Source organism: Oreochromis niloticus, linkage group LG14 (assembly GCF_001858045.2).
Source record: "Oreochromis niloticus isolate F11D_XX linkage group LG14, O_niloticus_UMD_NMBU, whole genome shotgun sequence".
NCBI lineage: Eukaryota > Metazoa > Chordata > Actinopteri > Cichliformes > Cichlidae > Oreochromis > Oreochromis niloticus.
The window spans coordinates 30785133-30807461 of record NC_031979.2 but is presented as its reverse complement, the minus strand read 5'-3'; the positions used below and the strand labels follow the sequence as shown (position 1 = coordinate 30807461).

Sequence of the window (22329 nt, the reverse complement as noted above, 5' to 3'; positions counted from 1 at the left end):
ATCTGCAGAATCATTTTACTGTGTACTGATTGAAATAAAAATGAACTGCTTCATTCGGATATATTGTTAATGATATGACATTTTTATTCACAATAATGGCAAGATTTTCACAAGAAAGAAAAACCAGAGCCTTCAGGATTTTAAAACATGCAAAATATTCAGCTTTGGGTAGGTTTATGTCTTGTAGCACCTGTTTTTTAAATAATAAAAAAAAAAAACGCTAACTCCATCAGTTTGCATATTTTTGTTCATTTAAATTGACAGCTCATGGAAATCAACTTCTCCTTGCTTCAGTTAAATCCAGACTCAATAGCTTTCATATCACCAAAAATAGACCATACTCATATTTATACTACTGTCCTCTTCATTAATATATCATTTTGTTACACAGCTGAATACCTCTCATTGACCTATTTGTCAAACATGTCATAATATTGCTTTCAGAGCATGGAGTTATGGAGGAGAGAAAATTTATTGCAAAAGAAGAAAAACTTTTTAAAAAAAAAGTGATATACACAAAGAACAGTATAAATGTTTGCAGTGCCAGAAATTGTAGAATGTCTTTAAAAATGGCACTTTCAGCTTTACCATAAATACGTTGACAATCATTAGACAATCCAACAAATTTGATAATTTAATCTTTCGATGATGTTTTTTTGGAAGAAACAATGTCTAAAAATAAATGTATGTTCCACATGACAAACTTGAATCGGTATACAATCTTTTAATATTTTCCATTAATAAACAATATAGTCTCCGATTTAAAATAAATATGGAAATATCCATACTTATGACATGGTCATAAACGGTTTTCACAAAAGACTCACACTGAATTTCCATATAGACATTCAAACACAACAAATTAACAGTAAACATTGTCTTTTCACATACACATACACTTAACCACTGTTAACGATAAGCAAAAAAGGGTCGTATACATGGAACTAACCAACTAATATCTGAAGAGCAATGAAAATATTTGCAACATTTATACATGGCTTGATAGAACATGGTGGGTAGTCTAACAGCATTTAGATCTTTGTAAGTCTTTATAAGGAAGAAACACTTTAGACTGTCCTTTTTTTACAGGTTGAGCTTTTTTTTTTTTCTTAGAAAAATGTTCCAAGTATCTGCCATACAAATGTTGTATAAATGTTCCTCATTTTGTTTCGCGTTTTCACAGTTGAAACAGGAACATTAAGTATGTTTTAATAACTTAACTGTGTAATTTCGTTAATTAGAGTTGATTTCAGTCTCCTCTTATCCAGAACAGCAGACCTGCTTGACTCATTTGGGTAAATACTTCAGCTGGTGCTCAGGTGAAAACCAACAAACTGGCTCCAGATTGTTTAGCAGCAGACATGTGTTCGCCTCAGAGGCCAGATGAACATATGCAAGAACACACAGTCCTTCATCGTGCTGATGCCCCCAGCATCTTGGATTCTCTGCAGCACAACTCGGTCACTGGTTGATAGGTTTCCCTCTTAATTCTCAACACTAGCCTCCTGCTGCACGTGTCCACCTCACGTCAGTACCTGTTTTGATGCTCGTAGTGCCAGCGGTTGAAATCTATGTTAAATGCCACAATGCTGCCAGAGGCCATGCCGGTGATCAAAGTCCTAAAAGGCAACAAAACAAGGAATAAATACCATATATGATATTCCAATGTTAGAAAACTATTGGAAAATGTAAATATTCTTTCTATAACTTAATGCTATTCCAAAGGTGTGTGAATGAGAGTGAGAAACCAACATCCATTTAAATATGTTCACTGTTTAAGCTGACTTCCATGCATCTGAATGATTTGTTAAAATCCCCACAGTGAGTGAAGGAAACCGGTGCAGGAGGTCATGAGGGCTGTGACAGTAAATTACTGGGTTCCTCTGACAACTCAAGTGGACCACTGAGTCCCACTGTCTTTCTGTAAGTGCCCTGTGCCCCCGGTGTCCACATCTGGCTGGTATGTAGGAAAAGCAGCTGATTTCACAGGGTCGTCTTATACTGCTACACCCCGAGGGCTAAAATGCTCCAGCACAATGAACAGAGCTTTAGCAGAATGTCCTTCTGTAAAGGGAGTCAAGGAGCCCAGCTCAGTTAGATTACCTAATGTCAACTTATTGAGAAAAGACACTGCAGCTGAATCAAGGGGTTCTTCAAATATTTAACTGATTTAAGTGGTGGTTTAATACTTGTTTAATGTGAAAAATTAAAAAAAAACAAAATTCAGTATCCTCCAACTAGCCACTGCTTGTCTTAAAGGGTTATTTAAGCACCTTTGATGGTGCAGCTTTAAGAACTAATGTCTGGATATATAAGTGTGTACGAACAAAAATCATATGTGCTCACAAAGTTGAAGGGCATATGTGCATGTGTGTTTTTAAAGCAAATTGAGCCTGATTTTGTGAAATGAAAAGTGAGACATGAACATATTGTTCCTGTTTATATGTTCAATGTAACGTTTACAAACTGTATTAGAAATGGAATTCAAATTAAATTCCTTTACTAAATTATAATCCACAATTCTAAGTGCTGTAAATAATTGTGGCAGATCTACTTTTGATGTGAAAACAAATCTCTGTTTTTGCTTCCGATTTCTCGTCCGACTGTTTCATTCAGTAGTTTTAGTGCTGAGATCACAAAATAAAACGCTTTTCCTTTTCTTAGCTTTTCTAGTGAGTGTTTAAATTGAACATTTTGTGAAATTCTGATGCTTCTTTGTTCTTTTCATTGCTATATCTAATCGCATGTGGTTTGTTTGTTTTTAAACACAAAAAATTAATTCAGGGTGTGTCCACATCCATTCATGGCCAAAGATTGGAATGGAAATCAGGCTCATGCACATGCATTCAATTTTGCTATGATTGAGATTTATAAAAAACAGCTTAATAAATCTGATGAAAATGTTGCACATTTATGCCTTGTTGAGTACACACACTTGTAATCAAGTTTTATGCATTTGGCCCGAGGTCTCTGTTTTTGGATAGGCCTGTAAATGCTGAGGGATATTTGGCCTGTGGCTGTGAAGTGAAGCTTGAATGTTCAGGCTCTCTAACCTCTCTTGACTGCCAGGGTCACATGATGACGTCAGGCTTTTAGCCCCAAAGCGGACACTGCCGTCTGTGAGTCCAGACACCCATTATATGACTCCTGTCAAATCTTGTGGAGAAATAACTTTCAGGACAAACAAGGGGCTGACCTGCCTTTAGATTTCTGCAGCATGTACTGTATGTGTGCTGGCCAGTGTACGAAATATGTGCATTTGCACCCCTGTAATTTTTGTCTCTATGGCAACTGTAACTTCTATTTAAAGGAAGCGGATGGTGACTATTCCCAAACTAAACTATATTAACATAAACAACAGGCAACACAAGGCTTGTTTCCTGAATCTATACCTAGTATGATATCCCATGATATGTGATCATTTAGATATACACAAGCCTCCACAATATTTTTAATCAACTCAAGAATGGCAAACACAGTCACAACACAAACTTGCTTTTTTATACTTCTTACACACTAAAATGTGCAAACATTTGGCATGTCTTGCAGCTCATTTTATACATAAACAGTTGGGTAGATTCATTACAGGAAAGAAACTACAACAAATCAGCTGTTTAGATGGCACTTTTAAAGTCCTCGAGACGGACAAATTGTTTTTAGACTGCACCCCTATTCACCCCTTCATAAACACATTCATTCATCACTTTTTACAACCACACACAAACTCACACATGTGGATGAACTGTTGGAAATATACAGTTTATCCTTCTCAAAGACACTTTGACACAGGGACCGGCTGGAGCAAAGAATTAAACCACCGACCTTCCAATAAGCTACCTGCTTTACCTCCTGTGCCACAACTGCCCCATTAAATGATTATAAATATACCTTTGGTTTACCGCGTTAAGCTCTCACTCTCATGGGCCTAATATACCATCACCAGCATACAACTGCTTGCCCTGACCTTTGATCGTGTGATAGGTCCATGGCTCGGATGCCTGCATCACAGCCTGGATAGATGTAGAGCTGTTTGAAGTCACAAGCCTGCCACACCTCCACCACGCCGTTGTCTCCACCTGTCACCAGGTTGTGGCCATCGCTGCTCAGGAGAATTGCCTACAGGAGGGATAGAGGCCAGTTACACGTGACACTTCCAACCCAACATTTACTCACATTTCTTGCTCCAGAATGAGAAATATATAGCATACTAAAAATACATGACATGAAGCAACATACTGTACAACATTACTATCATCTAATCAAAGGTTAATGTGCTCAGTATGCATAAAAAATGACTGAATAAAATCTTATGTACTTGAGATTTAAATATCTCCAAACATTTTAAACTGCAGATGAACAAAAATGCATATTTCCTGGAGTATACGGATGGAACTTTTTTTATAAAGTCGGCATACCCTGGTGGAATCATTGACTTCCATTTGTGCCAGCAGTTTTCCATTAATGCTGAAGTTGCAGAAGCGTCCCCTCTCATAGTAGATGATACAGTGGCCCTCGCTGGAAACCGAGATGAGCCGTGGGCACAGATAGTGTTCTGGTCCCTCCAAAGCCCGCAAAAGGTCCCCTGTGATGGTATGGACCAGACACGGACCCTCTACCAAACCAGAACGCACATGTGATCAACCTGCGCTTATGTAAAGAATCTATAAAAATAGTCCATTTCTGTGAAGCAACTGCATATCTGTCATCTGGATAAACATTGGTTTGGAGGTGGTCACTAATCAACTGGTCATCTAATGCACGAGCACCGTTGTTCCAGCTTATTGGTGTACCTGATGTCACCTTTTTTTGTCCAGTCAATGTGACATGGAAGAACAAAGAAGCGCACTGACCTTTAGCTCCACTGATGACGAGGCCCAGCTCTGCACAGACTGATACACACACAACCTCCTGGTCGTGACCCGTGAGAACTGCTCGGGGTGCTGGGTAGTCACCTAAAGGACAAAAGGCACACAATGTCACAAAACAAATGACTTGGCTAATTGTTTTTAAATCTGATGTGTGACTGCAAAAATGCAGGTAATTTACCGGCTAGTACATAGTATTTTTGCGCTGCTGCCGAGAACATTTATAAGACAATGAAATCATATAAACTCAATCGCTGTGATTGTGACATACATCTGCTAGCAGGGAGGTCCATGTGAATTGTTATGTAAATGAAGGGATGCCCAGGGATGGCAGGGGAGGCACTTGATTTGATCCTGCGTGTCACATGATTGATGATGGCCGGGGGAGAGGTTAGTGAGGGGTGTTTCGTGGCACCTGGAGCCGACCTCGAATACTGTCAGAACGATGAAAGCGGGAGTCTTTCTGAATTGCTCTGATCACCAAAAAAAAACACTAGACCTTTCCCTAAATAGTGCTGAAGAAGGGAATGAACTTTTAATTAAATTATATCATGCATAGATTGTTAAATCTGTTTAATTAATCATTAAATTCTACTTAAAGTAAATGACAATAATGAACACAACTGAGAATCTCTAGTTGCTTTAAAAAACAAAGCTTAATATTCTGTATTTCTTTTGTTTAAAGGATATTTTTTTATATAAAATTTATATTTACACATGTTTATGATCGCTTCTGTTAACTGTGTGGGCCCTTACTGTAATCATCACCTTTTCCCCAGCTACTCATGCCAAACTTATGTCAAACTAACACTGAATAAGTATGAGGCTGTTGGTGTCCACATGTAACTAAAAGTTCAGCCAATTCAGTCAAACTTTCCCTATTCACTGGATGACAGCAACATCCTGATAGATGATGTGGACAGACTTTAGACCTCACCACCATCACCTCGGCATATTGCTTCTATAGCTGCAGCAGCAGTCCAGTCAGTGAGCCGGACTGTGATCGATGCAACACGGTCCCTTAGAGACCGGGACCTGAGCAGTGCTGTCAGTCCCAGTACCTGCTGCTGAGGGGGGCTGAATAGGACAAATGTCAGAAAAAGCCTCCGGGGGAAAAAGGAGCTCACCTACCCGACAAAAGATTCAATCACCCTGTACCAACTAACCCCCCCACCCTGCCTGAACCCTTGGGACAAGCTAGATTCAGCCACAACAATTACTTGGTGCAAATATCTCCTCACAACCAGCGTGATGGGCTGAGTCTGAGGAGCAAGGCCATGATTGAGCTGGAAGTTATTTTAATTATTAGACATATAAGTTGCATGCAGGCTTTTGGGGCATGGGTGAAATCAATTTCCTCGCGAACGCCACATCTGCGAGATGATAGAGTAATGATCCGGCAAGCTGCTGCTACATATTCACAAAACCTTTTACTAGCATTACAGAAAATATAATAGGCATGAAATCACTAGAATGACATTCTTGGAAAAGATCGCTCATTGAGACAGTCAATAAGGATACAGAGGACTGCTGTTTTGCTTTATGGCATTAATTTGGGGCCTTTAATTGTAAAGGTATGAAAAGATGGTAGTAGTTAGTAGTAGTATATGTCAAGACTAATGCCTTTCATCTGTATTTGAATATGATCATTAGTGGCTCAAAGATTTACATAAGAATAAAGTTTAAAAGTTCTCAGCTGCATCTAAATTGTTTTCCGCTCCCTGTTCTTCAGCTACATGCTTCTTTTTATCTTCTGTCCATTAAAGGTGCATTGTAAGCACAAGTAGTGTGAATATCAGGGGAATACTGTTTTCCTGCTGCAGTAACACAAGTGCTATTGCCCCTTGCTAATTGGAGGCATCCAAGCTGAAATTCTTAATTAACTGTCGGAGCTTCAGTGAAGTTAATTAAAGGACACTCACGACTAATTCAGAGCTCCTAGAATCTGAGACGACTGGAAACACGGGATCTTTTAGCGCACACACACGGCATTGTTATCCAAAAATAAAATAAAAACTGTTTTTCCCCCCCTTATTTTCAGTTTTTCCCCATTCCACACCATATATGGTTCTGCTTGCTACATGGTACTGTAACAGTTCCTTTTGTGATTAATTGTCTGAAACACAAGACAATCAGTGCGAATGAGAAACTAAATGAACTGAGCAGCAAAAATCACACACTGGGGTCTACTATTATGAATGCCAAGACATCTGGAGTCCTCTACTTGAAAGCAGCACATCTCAATGTAATGAATCACACTAATGTATCACAGCTTCAGTGCAGATAAATGATCGTCCCCCGTCACTCCTCTGGATTTGATTTGTAGAATCTAATTATAGAATAGAAATATTTTTCACCAGTTTATTAAGATTTAAAAAAAACAACAAACAAACAAAAATACTAGACTTGTGTACCTTTACAGACTTTCATTTCACAACCAAGAAATGACATAATAAACTATAAACATGTCCAGAGGGCAGTTCTACTACTCTTTTGTTATGCATGCAAGCGCGTGGCACTTGGATACGGTTACTCACTGTTATTGGGGTTGTCGCCGATAATATGGTGCCGCCCACTCCAGTACCATAGTAGCAACGTAGCATCACGGGACCCAGAGACGATGTAACAGTCTCCACCAATGTAGGACTCTGATCGGGCCAGACATGTCACCACGTCCCAGTGGCCAAAAACTATCTGGGTCAGCTTGCCTAAAGTGGATACACGCTGTACATGAATTCGGTGTTGACAAAGTCCAGAAATGTAAAGACTGCTACAACTGGTACTGCGAATGCTGTCACTTTAGTAAAGAGAGTTCATATATTAATTATAAATAAATACTTGTAAAAGTGAATCCAGTGGTTAACCAGGTTTTTAAAATAAATCGTATACTTATGACCCCGTTTAAAAGATAATGTCCTTTGCATTTTTAAATGGATTATTTTAAGCTACCCAGTGTTTCTAAAGAGAAAGAGAGTGGGTCAAACTCCTGTAATTATATAACATATATAAAATATGGAAGTGGCCACCATGACACCACTGATTTGTTTGTTTTGTTTGACTCACGATTTTGAAACCATAGCTTCAGGCATTTCAGACATCGCGATCTTGTTTTTCATTTTTAAACTGGATTTGGGAGGCGAATGATGGATCTGAGACAAATGCCATGCTTATACAGTAGCAACTTGTCAGTCACAAGGTAGCTACTCTCCAGTACATACCATGATTTTACTCAAAATAGGATAACAAGTTACAATATGATAAACATGTAGTAATAAATTAAATTAGTGACTGGGCCCTAATTTAATAGGAAAGTGTTTAATAAGAGAGAAGAGGGAGAACTTTTGCAGAGCCTTTAATAGTTATTTTCACAACCAAAGGAACGAAATCAAGTTTAATGCAATTCTGCTCTGGCTTCACTTTTCAGACCTATCTTTTATATACAGTCTGTGCTTGCATTGTAAGGTGCAATGCTAATCCTTTTTCTATATAAACACATACCAACACAACCCAATGTTATCTAAGTCAACTGAAACATAAGAATAAGAAGAACATTTTTTAAAAATAACTTTTTTTCTTATTTGAGTGCATTATTATTTATTATTTTCACCCATTTTCTACAAGGCTTGTCAGGAGAGAGGAGCAACAATACTGTATCATTACCGTCATAGCACTGTCCTCCACACATCAGTGCACACCTCTGTAGGAAATAGAGTTTACACTCTAACCTACCTGTCTCAGAGGAGTACACACGGAAGCTCTTGTCCCAGAAGCCACACACCAGGATGTAGCGGTTGTCAGCTGTCACGACAAAACAGTGTGTGGTGATTTGGATGCTTTGGTCCACTAGGTCTGTGATCTGACGCTTGTTGCTTCCAGTATTGTTGGCTGTGGGGGAAAAAAGAAAGAAAGAAAGAAAAAACACATGTCCCAAGCAATTTTCGAGCTATAAATTAAGGACTGTGCAATTTTAAACAGATCTAAAAATCCATTCGATATTTTTATTTAATGCTGTATTTTTCCATTCAAGCTCACTCACCAACCAGAGAATCCATCTCTATGGGTAAGTGATGTGCCTGTTCCAGGGAGTAGCCGGGTGCTCCTCGGAGACCTGAATCCAGACAGATATGTGAGCCTATTTCTGACCAATGGACATATCTGCACACACGCGCACACCTGTTCCACTTTTAGAGCCAAGTTAATTCATAATATCTTCCAGGAGATGGAAGCATTGGAGGTCCATCTGTCTTACTCTGCTTTTTTTCCCCCCCCAGAGTGTCAAATTGAATGGAGATATTTCATCCATGTGAACATATCTGGAGCCAGTTTTGAAGCAGCTACATGCCTGAAAATATGGAGGTCTTGTTATCATAATTATTCTGAAAAGCCAAACCACATTTCCCTCCTCTCCAACAGGATGGCAAGGGTGCTGCAGCTGTGTTCATTAGTGTGGGTGCAGCCAGAGCCGCCACATAGAGCAGGCTCTTTGGTCCGGAGCTCTGTGTGTTTCTACAGTGACAGATGGGGATGTGTGAGGAGAATGTGGTGCAGTTGTGGCCTAATTTTCTAGTAACCATTGCTTTGGCCCTCTGACCCTGAGGTGAGGCTGATTCTCAGGGTGGGGCTCCGTGGGTAATGTTGTTCACACATGTCTGAGAAGTAACATGTGGAAACACTCACGGTCAGCTTACCTGGGAGGTGCTAGCCTCTCCCATAGCCAGCTGGCTGCAGCTCTATTATGAGCAGTTGGTAGTTTTTTTTGGTGTGTGTGTGTGTGTGTGCGATGGTGATGAAGTGATTTTACAGGGCCACTGCTGTGGTAGGTATGGCATGTGGTGTGGCACACTTTTCTGCATGTGAGCTGAGCTCCACTCACCGACGGTGTTGTGCCATCGGTTGACTGCAAATAGGCGGCTGCAGGTGACAGTGACCACAGCAGGTATTGTAAGATGGGGCAGGGTGTTGGCAGCCACGTGGGTTACGGGTGAATTGGAGGGAAACTTCAACACCATAATGACATCCTGCTGCATCTGGTCCTTGAACATTAGGGGACTCTGTGGAAGGAAACACTATTGAGTAGAAGAGAGAAAAGACAAAGTGTGGAAAAGGATGGAGTAGTACAATGTTGGGAGAGGAGGAGGAGGAGGAAGAGGAGCAGGACGGGAGGTGATGGAAAAAATGAAAAAGAAGAGATATGAAAAGATGAAAGAAAAAAGAATGCAAGAGGCAATTAGTATGGAGGTTGGAGGAAAAACTAGGTTTAGACACAAAGGAGAGTTTCATGCACTCCCCTATGGGAAGCAGGGACTAAGACACAGGTAGACATGGGAAACTGGGATGGTATTGACTGCACATATGAGATGGTGCATACATATACATATATCAGAAAATGGCCCATAAGGAAAGCACTAAAAGCAACTGGCTTTTTAAAAATATTTGCAATGTGCTTTTCCTACCTTTTCCTTCTGAAATTTAAACTCAGCCTTCACTATGCTGACAATGGCAGACATAGTGATACTAGCAATACTGTAAGACCCGAAACAGTTTTAGGTCTCATCCTTGATACAGGAAGCCATTTAAAGAAGCGGAGAGAAGTGATGAAAATATTCTCAACATTTGCTAAAGTAGAAAACGGACCTAAAAGGTCTGAAGTTTCTTGTAGGGAGAGAGAAACAGAGAGCCATGTGAGGATAATGAGGACAAGGCTGGTTGTTACATGGATTGGAAGCACCTCTTCCCTGTCCAATATAAAGAAAGGCGCTACTAGGCCAGTAGAGAGCACTATTCTATTTTAACCACACTGCTAGTAGGCAGTACCAGCTACAGAACAGTGCAGACCACTGGTACTAAAAAATTGTTTGCTATACTGAGGGTCTGTGACCTACATGATGTAGGACTTCTGAAAAATGTATCTTCTGTTATAAAAGATCAGATTCAAGAAAACTTTTGGAAGTGAGAAGTCGAGGACTTCCTTGTCAATCTTCTGTCTACTGTACCTACAAACACATTCACGCTAACGCACACCATCCGGGCTTGGACAGGTCCACACATCCTTCCTCATGCACACCACCACCACCAGAGGTGCAGGGAATTTTCCCAGCATGCTCGCTGTTCTCACCAGGTGCATGGCGGAGCTGCGTGGAGGATGTGGCTCAATAAGCAACTGAGATGGCGTCTGTCCAAAGCTCTGGATCTGCGCCTCTGTGGCCTGCGGGAGAGAGAGAGAGGAGAAGGAGAGAGAGAGAGCGGCTGTCACAATCAATATGCATCAAAGTGATGGGTCAATGCGTTACTTGACAATGCAAGCAAATCCTAACTCAGCCGTGCCTCTGAGGAAGGGGGGAGGTAAAGGGAAAGGGGTGCGCTCCCAATCCGCCTGGGTGCTCCCCCTTCCCCCCTCACCCTGCAGAGTCATCCAAGTGTTAGTATGGAAGAGACAAGCCTTTTCCTATTAACATGCTTCAGTTAACCATTCCCATTTCCAGGAGCAGGGGCCCCAACTGCACAAACGTTAACCTGGAGTGACATCCAGCTAGGACCGCAGCAAGCCGGTGTGCTTTTAGATGTTATTGTGCTTGAAACAAAAGGGTAAAAGCATGTGTATGCACATAGACATGTATTAAACAGAGGCACAAAATTACACAAGCAGGTCATGGCAATTTGGTTAAAGGTACTTTGATGAAAGATGATTTGCGGGGTATAAAATACAAGTCTAAATGCATGTGATGAGAGAAAACTACCTAAAAACAGCCATTAAATGAGTAGATTTAAAAAAAAAAATCAATTTAAATAGACACTAGATCTAATTTGCCTGCAGTTAGAGGGAGCAAAAAACAAATAGTAAGAGCTGCTGAGCTTGACTGAAAGTGGGGCACTCCACGGCGGGAGTGATTGATGTGACTGGAGCCACTTCCACCATCAGAGGGGAGCTTGTAGACGTCCGTCAATGCCACTGTGCACAATGGAACATACATCGCTCAGCCTTTCGCCCGCCCTTCTGACTGCCTGGGCGACTAGCCCTCATTTTCCTCCGCCTGTACACACCACTCACTATCAAAAAGACCCATTGGGTAACACATGCCACAGTTGGAGAAGTGGCATGGGAAGTTTGGAGGTGATACTGAATTAGGACAGGCCACCTGCAAGCCACACGGTCGCCCCCAACACCCCCGATCACTTCCTATCTTCCACAGCACCAAAAAAAGGCGCTGTCCGCACAGCTCTGTCGCTTAGTAGTGAAAGTTTCACATGAGTTGGGGAGCACATTTGGCAATCATTAAGTGTTAGTCAGGGTTTCTTTACAATGCAGTCTGTCAAGTAATAAGCAACTGACATTATGGCTATTTAAGGTTAGGTTTGGGGTTAGGGTCACCGTGTCTGTTCAAGTAGAGAAATTTGATACAAAGATCAGAAAGGCTAAGAAGGCCATGTGGAAAACATCAACATATTTTTTTATGATGATTCTATTACCGGGGAAACTGGGTGCTGCAAAGCCCCATTTTGCTAGCCGCAGAAAACCCTGAGCACCACAAATTTCCAAGTGCAAATAGGAGAGTTTGTCTCTGTATGTGTTTTTGTGTGTTGGGGGCAGGGGGTTTGACTTGTTGAAGGTTAACCCAAGAACATGTTCTTCCACTATATGATCAAAACACATCAATAGCTCTCAGCTACTTAAGTACTAATCTTCAATGATGTATGTCAGAAACTTATCTCGATCTGAGATGGAGAGCACTTAACAGGTAGTTCATTAGTATAAGTCACTTCAGGCTTTGATTTTTGGCTGATAAGTGACACTTATTGCCAAAGCCATCTGGATGATCTTCCCTCCCAGCATAAACCCACCTTGCTTGGATGAGCACCAAACATCCGTTATAACTCACCATGTGTACCTGTCTGTCTGACTTTGTTTGCATCTAATTGTGGTATGAGCAAAAGGCTTCAGAGGTGAATGGCTCCAGCTCCCTCTGCCTCTACTGTATGGTCCCCAAACTGGTGGCAGTCTCTATGGAGGATCCTCCAGTGCACTCATGCAATGCAGCAACACAACAGCTCTGTCACACAGATTGCAGACATGGCCTTGCATTGCCCCACTAAGCAGTGTGTGCTGAGTCACGACACCTGAGATGCACAGTGGCAACTGCAAACATGAAGCTGCGGCACCTTTCACCTTTTGGTAGATGCCATAGATTACAGATGGCGAATTGCTTTTCAGTAGAAATTTAAACAGATTGCAAAAACCCATCAAAACCATACAAACCCATGTAAACATATGTGAAGGTACCATTTAGAATTTGTAAAATCTGTGTAACTGAGTTATTTTCCCATGTGACAACATCACCGCCCATTCTTTACATGCCTGTGGAAATTTGTTTAAGATAAGCTTATCTGCAATCCCTAAGTACAAATAAAGAATTGCCTTGAGGGTGTTTCTTGAGTGACAGCTTGGGAGCTGAGCAGAAATGTCTCAAACATTATGTCCACCAGTATGTGTTTGTTTCGAATGGAGCTATGATCAGTGATAATGCACATTAAATCCTATATGATCGCTGATTAATACAGATTAAGGTCAAGCATTTAAACGTGTATTCCATCATAATTAGAATATCACAGTGAAATCACTCTAAAGTATGTCAGGTACTTCAAAGCCCCACATTTGCTAGCTATAGCACACTTTGTTGTCTCTCTTGAATCAGAGGGGGCAGGAGGGGCAGTGACAGGAGGAGGAATAGAGTCCTACTGATGAATAATTTGTCTGTTTACTTCTGAGTGACACAGTGGGGTCTGAATCCAGGGGTTGCTGTCATGTTTTTCAGTAAGAGAGGGCTGTCAGGAGAAGCATCACGGTGAAGGACTGCTGTTCCGGCAGTGTGCCCAGTAGAGCTGTCACCGTGCCCTCAACCAGAGGCCCAGCGGCATGTCAGAGGGTGTCATCATTTTCATCTGACACACAGGCGGAAATTATCTCTCATGACCTCTAATTTCTTGACATTTCAAATGCCTTAATTGTTGTGACTAATGCCAGATCTGCAGCTTCACCTGTCAGGCCCAGAATGAATCAATACCCCGAAGTCAATCGCCACATTTTAGCAGAAATAAGCAAGACATTCGCTGGGCACTCTTCCATACCACACCTCACCGACTCATTAAGGCAGAAGTGGAGGAGAAGTTAAAAGCAGGTAGTCACCTGCCAAATGTTCTTAACATTCTCAGACTCTGCACGATATTGATGATTTTAAATCAAATTAAATGGCTTTTAATTGCAACAAAATCATATTTGCAACTTTGCAATACAATAAAACAAAATAAATATATTTTAATGCATAAACTTGATGACTTTTCCAAAAAGCATGTTCATGAGATTACTGGGAGTTTTAATATACAAAAAAGTCCACCTGGAATGAAAAACCTAACTGAGGGTATGAAGGCTCGTCTTAATTAGTGCTCATCATATCAACATTACATCAGTTGCAATTAGCTGAACCAATTTCTTTCTCCTTCACAAAATATATTCACAATACATGTCACAACAGAGAATACATCAACTGGGTGCAATTAGGGAGCCTGAGTAGCAGGCTTCCTAATGTGCAACTAACTAACAGTACTGTCATCTCTCAGGGTAACAACAGCCAGGGTGGAAGACAGCTTAAAAACCCCTCAATCTGATGCAAAATAAACAAGGCATCATCTAAAATTGTCCTCAAAATGATGAAAACCAACCCTTTCACAATATGGTTTGGTAATTAGATCAGCCAAATCTTCTGCAGGTGATTTGCATAGTGGTCACTTGATAAATAAAGGCGCCCCTGGAAGTGACAGTATATAAATGACTTGTTTTGCAGACAGCAGATGGTGGATATCACAGGGAGAGACGAGCTCACACTGGAAAGTACCACAATGCATGCCAGCTGCTGCATATTCTGGTCCCCTTTCCCCTTGCAATTACGCTATCCACGAGTAGTATGGCGGAGCGAGTAGTTATTCAATTAATTTGTTAAGAACAAGAGGATTCACTCCCTCATCTACTGACTAAGTGACCTCTGGTGATTGATCAAAGAGTGAGGTCACATTCACTGATCTGATTCAGGGCGAGGACAGACAGTAGATTCGACATGAAAAAAAAGGAGGACATTGTTAAGATGTTAAGACAAGCTGTGAATAATGATAATGCTGAATGATATGAAAATCTGAGAGAGTAAATTAATAATTCCAGAAAATGCATTTGTGTTACCAGGAAATTACACAAATAAAAAAGAAACCTGCAGTGAGTCATCATCTTTATCTGATTCTCTCACGGTGTACATTTGCATGACACAACATTTGACTGACAGATGCATGATGCGAATACTCCTGGAGCTCCTGCACATGCCAGAACAAATAGAGACAGGAAGTTGTGGTTATGTTGAGCAACAGAAAAAAAAGAGGGGTTGGCGTGTGTGCGTCCGTGTGCTTTACCTCTCTGAGCAAAGGGTCAGTGATACTGTCCAGGTTGACGGAGCCCTCGTAAGTCAGGTAGTGAAAGACGTTGAGGGCGCGCGTCGCCTCTGGGCCTCGCTGCTTGTAGCCGAAAATAAGGTCAATCCACTGATGAAGCTGACATGACACAAACTCGCTTTCCAGGGCCTGTCAGAGGAGTATGGGGCAATTAGAGGTGAGAGGCATACCAGCAGCGCATAGCACATGGGCCAAAAGACACAATACAAATTTCACTTCCACCCAACAGTGAGTAACACAAAACACAACCTTACTGACCATTACATTACCTTTAAATATAACAGAACTAATTACAAAGAGAACTATAATGGAAAATATGACTCAAGCATTTAACCTTTTAGTTTCTATTAATAATGTTTTTGTTTTTTTGTTTTTTTTACTGGACATAAAGATTAGAAGGAGATCGAAAAACAGAAGCTAAATGCTCACCCAATAATCTAATCAGCTGACTGAAGGGGAAACCTCCCATATCATATTTCTCTGTCCACTTAAAAAACTATCTTTGCATGGAGACAAAGAAATTGGTTCAATACTAACAGGATCCATATTGCAGTAAAACTGTCTACAAGAGAAACACTGATAAATTACTTGCAAGAGCAAAAGAGGAGACTAAATTTCTTGTGGGAGCGCTACTGAGATATTTAGGATAAGATTTATGTCTGATAATTATTATAAATATACCTATGGAAAGCATGCAGTGGGTGGGGGATGGGGGCGGGGGGGTGTATTGTTCCAGAATATTGTACAATACAATTCCCATGCATGCAGGCGTAAGGCTTTGCTGGAGAAATTTTACACTCCTCCCCTCGCGTCAGGAATAACAGCCATTACCAACAAAGCCTGCTCAAGCACACAGAGGCAGAGTTTGCCACAGGGCATATCACTACAATTGAAAGTGGCACATGCAAAGATGGGAAGTGGGAGGAAAAGAGATGGAGGGAGGAGGGGTGGGGGGGGGGGAGAGAAAAGGAGGGAATCAAGAAAGAAAGAGAGTGAGAAAGAGGGGGAGGCAGTCAGAGAGATTCTCTGACAGAAATGAAATAATAGAGGAAGCACGAGTGTGGGCTAGCTAGAGAACAGAACAAAAGAAAGACAAAAAATGGAGGCTGAGGACTATGATTTTCAGGGCGTGTGAATACACTGGTCTGAGAATCCAACAATGCAATGCAACATCACACATGCATCCTTCAACAGTGAGAAAACATCGACTGTAATCCTTTTTTTTATTTTTTTATCCTTGTTGTTGGAGATGCAGACATGCCAGTAACAACTTCCAGCCTTTCCCTTTTCTACCACTTCTCTGCCAGTATACAAGGCTGAAAGAGCTCAACCAGGCAGTCCGAGTACAGCATGGGGAAAGGTCACCTGCATAAGACCAGCCAGGCTCTGTCACTCCAGCTGAAAAGGTCAAGAGTGTTCGTGCAGCCTCCTTTTACCTCTAGTTCAAAAAACACGGTGGCCTCTAACCTCAGGATGCCTGAAAGTTTGTATCTTCATAGCAATGTTAAAGAAGCAGCTCTGGTTTTCAGGTAGAAGCAAATTATTAAACTTAAATCAGAAAATGGAGGCATATCATTCAGCATCATTTCCAGTAATATAAACTTTGATTTTAAATGTATCTATTCTGCTCACATTACAATTTAATTTTTAAGGTATACTATCATAACCAAGATACATGATTACAGTACTAGACTACTGGTTATTGAAGATCAATTTTTCTAAATAGGAATTTTAAGTCTCCAAAAAGCAGCTTTTAAGCTCTAAAAACATGATTTTTTTTTTTTTTATGTTAACATTTATTGAGAAAATATGCCCATATGTGTACCAATGTATCCACACTGCTGCAAACAGAAGCTATTGTGTTCTTGCTCATTAGGTTTAGTGGGGAGGGGAGCTGTTGAGCTTCTGCAGTAAATGATTCCAGATTAAAGGGAGAGGAGAGTTTATCTGAAGGTAAGAAATGGGTCCGATCTCATTTTCTATTTCTGCTGTTCCCAAAGCCTGTTGGGAGTTATGAGCCACATGTTGATAGGCTATCTGCATTAACCGCACACACACACACACACACACACAGACAAATATGCAGACATGTCCACACACATGCAGATGAAAAGCACCCCACACACTGCTAAAGTGACGAGTCCTGGCTTTACAGAAGGTAACACTATAGGACAAACTTGCCCTCGGCATCATCTTTTGGAGACACCACTGGGGTGAGATTGTACAATGTTAGTATTGAGTGATGGGCTTTATAAGATGAGTCATGGATAGGACAAGGAGACACAGATGCATGGGAAGGTTAAAAGGAAGAGTGGGAAATTGATTGATTTTCTTTTGCGAGGAAGCAGAAACATTACAAGGAGAAACGTTACATGCACCATTTGTTTCAGAATGATGGATAAATATGTAAATACGCTTTATAAAATTGGTTATTATTATAAATAAAACAATAATTATACCACAAAGCTGGTTCTATGAATATATCCATGCAAGAATTCTAGTTGTGGAAGAGTCGAGGCTGAATTTTATTTTTTTTAACCTTCGGGATTCCCTGACCAAACTGCTGTTTATTATTCTATGCTGTCTATCAGAGACACAGTAATTATTAACTGTACACTGGTGTACTGAATGAATATAATATCTTCCTTGATTTATTAGATTTCTTGTTTTACAAAACATGTTTATAGATGTTCATGTATCAATTGTTTTTCCAAAAAAAGAGCAACTTTTACATTAGTAAAGGCTAATGAGGATCCAAATATATATACACAAATAAATAAATAAACGCAGTAACTTCTAATTTCATTACAAGATGTAAACGGTAAGTATATTTTTTATATTAACAGACACTGGATACAACGTGGAGGATGCAGAGGTGTGTGTATGGATAACTGTGGTCAATATAATTATAGCATGAAATGTTGTATTTGACATGACTAAACCTTACCATCCTGTTTATCCTAACAAAGTCTTCAGGTTTCTTGGCCCAAGCTGGCAAGTCCACATCACAAATCATGGTCCTGTCTTCTCTCATTCCCAGATGGTAGCCATTGCTGTTGACAAACATCTCCGGGAGGTAGTAGAACTCAGGAATCAGTTCCTGAGGAACAGAGACATTTCCATTTTTACAGCTGACTGGCAGGGCAATAATGCTTAATACCATACTCTACACTGTATAATCACTGAAAAATCCAGCCATGTGGAGGAAATAACGTATGTAAGGACTGAGCCATAAAAAACAGAGGGAAAAAAAAGCTCTGTATCCCACTGAGATGAAGTGAGAATTCAAGGGGAAAGGTAACACAAACAAACTAAACAGCAGGCCAAGAGAAGGCGGTGAGAGGTGCTAGTCCAGTTATTCCAGCCAGAGGTGTTAGGTGTGTTAAATGAAACGGGAACTGAGTTGGGTTTTTCTCCTTGGTCTTTGGGTTCTTGTGATGGGGTCAGGACCTTGCAGTGGAGGGGAATTCAGCCTGGTAAAGGAGGCCCCTATGTACAGCCTGGTGTGATTCTATACATGGAGAAAGAGGGCAAACATTTACCAGAGGTTCTAGACAAGACTATTCCTAAAGGATTTCTCATGTGTAGAATATCCTAGTGATATTTCTCCATTTTTTTAACACAGTAAGCACACACTGCAGTACTTGCTGCAATCAGTCTGTAGCAACTACGAGTTGATTTTTACAAATAACTAGAACTTGATATGGGAGCACACAGGGCTTTACTGGAGGGATGGTCTACGTCCTAATAGAGGTGGTTCTTGCATATTGTCGGCAAATATATCTTTTTGTCTACACCACTCACATGGCACACATTTACCTGGCTGTTCACACATACCACCCAGCCATCACAATAACCACAATAACCTTCACTCCATCAGGTGACCGGTGCAGGAGTGATGTTCTCTGGGTCTCTGGGTCATTCTCAGGTTTGTTCCCCCAATCTTTACATTAATCATGGACCGAACCACAAAATTAACCACTGATTTTAATAGAGACTTTAATTATTTATTCCAAAAGCTTGAGCGCAATAACCCCCAAAAACGCAAACAGCCAAAAAAAAAAGAATAAATAATGAAAAAAAACATAAAGAAAGAAAAATGTAACTGAGCAAAAAAATGAGCAGCAAACTTACATTCCAGCTTAGTAATAAACCAAAGACCTAGTGTTTTAATTAGAATGAAAGCCTCAATCTTAGATATCAACCTAAGCCTAATCACACTCTGGATCTTGTCCTGACAGAAACAGAACATTCAAACCATTTGACCTGACATTAAACCCTCTTTTTTCTGGACATAGTTATTTAACATTTAATTTTACATACAGTACATGCGATGAAAAAAAAGTGTGCGATAAATGGTTTTGCATACGTAGCACTCGGGCAACAGCTTTGCAAGCCACTTTGTTTTGTAGTGAAGCCACGGTAAATGGTAAATGGCCTGCATTTGTATAGCGCTTTTCTAGTCCATAGGACCCCAAAGCGCTTTACACTACATTCAGTCATTCACCCATTCACACACACATTCACACACTGGCGATAGCAAGCTACATTGTAGCCACAGCTGCCCTGGGGCGCACTGACAGAGGCGAGGCTGCCGAACACAGGCGCCACCGGGCCCTCTGACCACCACCAGTACCACCACCACGGTACCACCACGGTACGTCACAATGCTACAGAGTAGTTGTAGTCTGTTGTAATAACAATTTGTTATTGTATCAATTTAATTAGCCTTAAATTCAACAGCAATTCTCACAGTTTCATTGTGTTTGCCGCCACTCCACTGGTGGACAGCATTTTCACGCCAGAAAAAAAAGGAGCAACATTTCAAACCTTTCAAAGAAAATGGCAGACACAAGCCCATCAGGATGAAACAACCACATAACCTACACCAACTGAAGGTGCATCTGCGAAGAAAGGAAAAGTTTAAGTACAGCAGCTGAATTACGATACAAACTTTAATTTTGTCAGTAATATTCAGCAGCGGTGAAAAAGAGTAAATCAGACAAAGTCCGTGTCATGGGAAACAAGATATTTAGAATAGATAATATTAATGTTACAGCTCATGCTTGTGCTACAAAACTGGCAACCTTTGTAGGAGCACTAGTGCTATAAGCTAACAAAGATAAGTACAGCCCTGATAATGAACTACAAAGCACTGGAAAACAAATTCAATACACTAGATTTCTTTCTGAAGTGCTATAAGTGCTTCCTTCGTTTCTTCTCCAATGCCATGTGCCAATGCAGGGCAGCCATCTAAGCTTTACTCCCTCAGAGATCAATTATCTCACTATTAGTGTTACATCCTTAGTGGATATCATAGCTCTTCTGAAAAAGAAAAAGAAATCAGAGAAATCAGAGACTCTATCATAACTCACAAAAGCGCACGAGAAGATCTTCGCTTGGTCTGGAAAAATAGTTTGTTTCTCAGTGAAAAAAAGCCATTTGTAAAGCTAAGACATCTTACTACTCCTTACTTATAGAGGAAAACAGGAACAACACCAGGTCTCTTTCCAAACCATCTTCAATAATTCCCTTCTCCAAACCATCAGCATGTCTATTAGACCCCATTCCTACAAGACTGTTCAAAAAAGTCTTAAACAGATTTACCCCTCCTCCCTATTCTCTCTTCTTTTCTTCCCTCTTTCATCTCACTCACCAGTTGCAGCAGATGGCTGCCCCATCCTGAGCCTGGTTCTGCCAGAGCTTTCTTCCTGTAAAAAGCAAGTTCTTCCTTTCCACCACTGCAAAGTGCTTGTTCAAAGGAGGTTTTCTCTAGAGTACTGCAGAGTATTTACCTTGCAGTATAAAGCACCTGGAATTGACTGTTCTTCTGAATTGGCACTATATGAATAAAGATTAATTGGATTGAAGTGAGTCATGTATACTTTACTCCTGACTATTATCCAAAGCACATTATGTGTATTAGGATAGAGCACAGGTGTCGAACTCCAGGCCTCGAGGGCCAGTGTCCTGCAGGTTTTAGATGTGTCCTTGTTCCAACACAGCTGATTTAAATGGCTAAATGACCTCCTCAACATGTCTTGAAGTTCTCCAGAGGCCTGGTAATGAACTAATCATTTGATTCAGGTGTGTTGACCGAGGGTGATATCTAAAACCTGCAGGACACCGGCCCTCGAGGCCTGGAGTTCGACACCCCTGGGATAGAGTTTTTATGCCAGTCAGCCTTTTATATATTTATAAATGGAAGAGACCTTACTTGAGCCACCATACATAACAAAAAGAGGCATAGAAATGCTGTAAAGACTGTCCTGAAAACTCACAAAAACATCAGCTTGTAAAAAGCTTTTCTTTTTATTATTTATTGATGACATAGTTATAGTATTATTAGATTAAATAATGACCTGCGGCAAACAATCCATAAAGTACTGCATGTCCTGGATAGGTAAACGCAAAAAAAAAAAAAAATGCTGATTTAAAAGTAAATTGGTATTTTGCAGTTCCCACTGTGACCCAGTTCTGATCACTCTAAATGGCTAAGTGAGTCAAGCATTTGCACAGTCAGGCATATGCACAAAAGGAATGTAGATCCTCCACTCTGTCCTCATTAAAAACATGTACAAAAGACAAGTTAAATGTTGTCTACCTTTTAGCGTGAGAAAATAAAGCAGGGTACAAGTACCTTAACTCTTTGTATTTGGCTTGTTTTATGAATGCAGTGTTTGTCAGATTCAGTGGTCCTATGGAGTTTTATATTGCCTATGGGATACATAACGTGCTGGGCTTTCAGGCAGCCATAAATCACTGGGTTTTGAGAGAACGAGTTAGCATGACATGGTACAGGCCAATAACCCTGCTGGTCTGCTGTTGGTCACATTTCACCCTCTGCACACGACAGGGAACGGAGTAAAGTAGCCATTCCTCTCTGCTTCCTCCTGTCTCTCACATACACACAGCCACACTTTCCCTCCTCTTTTTCATTTGTAAACTTCCTGCCGTAACTCACCGCCAAGCCGTT

The 22329-nt window shown here is 40.7% G+C and overlaps 1 protein-coding gene across 7 annotated transcripts in view; it reads right to left on the bottom strand.

Moving 5' to 3' along the window:
- Positions 1-61: 61 nt before the first annotated feature.
- Positions 62-22329, bottom strand: part of nbeab (neurobeachin b) — a 200757-nt gene continuing 178489 nt past the window's right edge. For 4 of the 7 annotated variants that reach the window (XM_005455018.4, XM_019367747.2, XM_025898037.1 and 1 more), the window contains 11 exons: positions 18301-18453; positions 15315-15482; positions 10981-11070; positions 9739-9931; positions 8902-8973; positions 8595-8750; positions 7403-7573; positions 4851-4952; positions 4416-4612; positions 3965-4116; positions 62-1619 (listed from right to left, as the gene is read on the bottom strand). In XM_005455018.4, coding sequence (XP_005455075.1) covers positions 1529-1619; positions 3965-4116; positions 4416-4612; positions 4851-4952; positions 7403-7573; positions 8595-8750; positions 8902-8973; positions 9739-9931; positions 10981-11070; positions 15315-15482; positions 18301-18453 — 1545 coding nt within the window. In that variant the 3' untranslated portion in view covers positions 62-1528. The remainder of the gene's footprint in view (positions 1620-3964; positions 4117-4415; positions 4613-4850; positions 4953-7402; positions 7574-8594; positions 8751-8901; positions 8974-9738; positions 9932-10980; positions 11071-15314; positions 15483-18300; positions 18454-22329) is intronic. The other 3 variants (XM_025898038.1, XM_019367749.2, XM_025898039.1) reach the window with 1 other exon arrangement.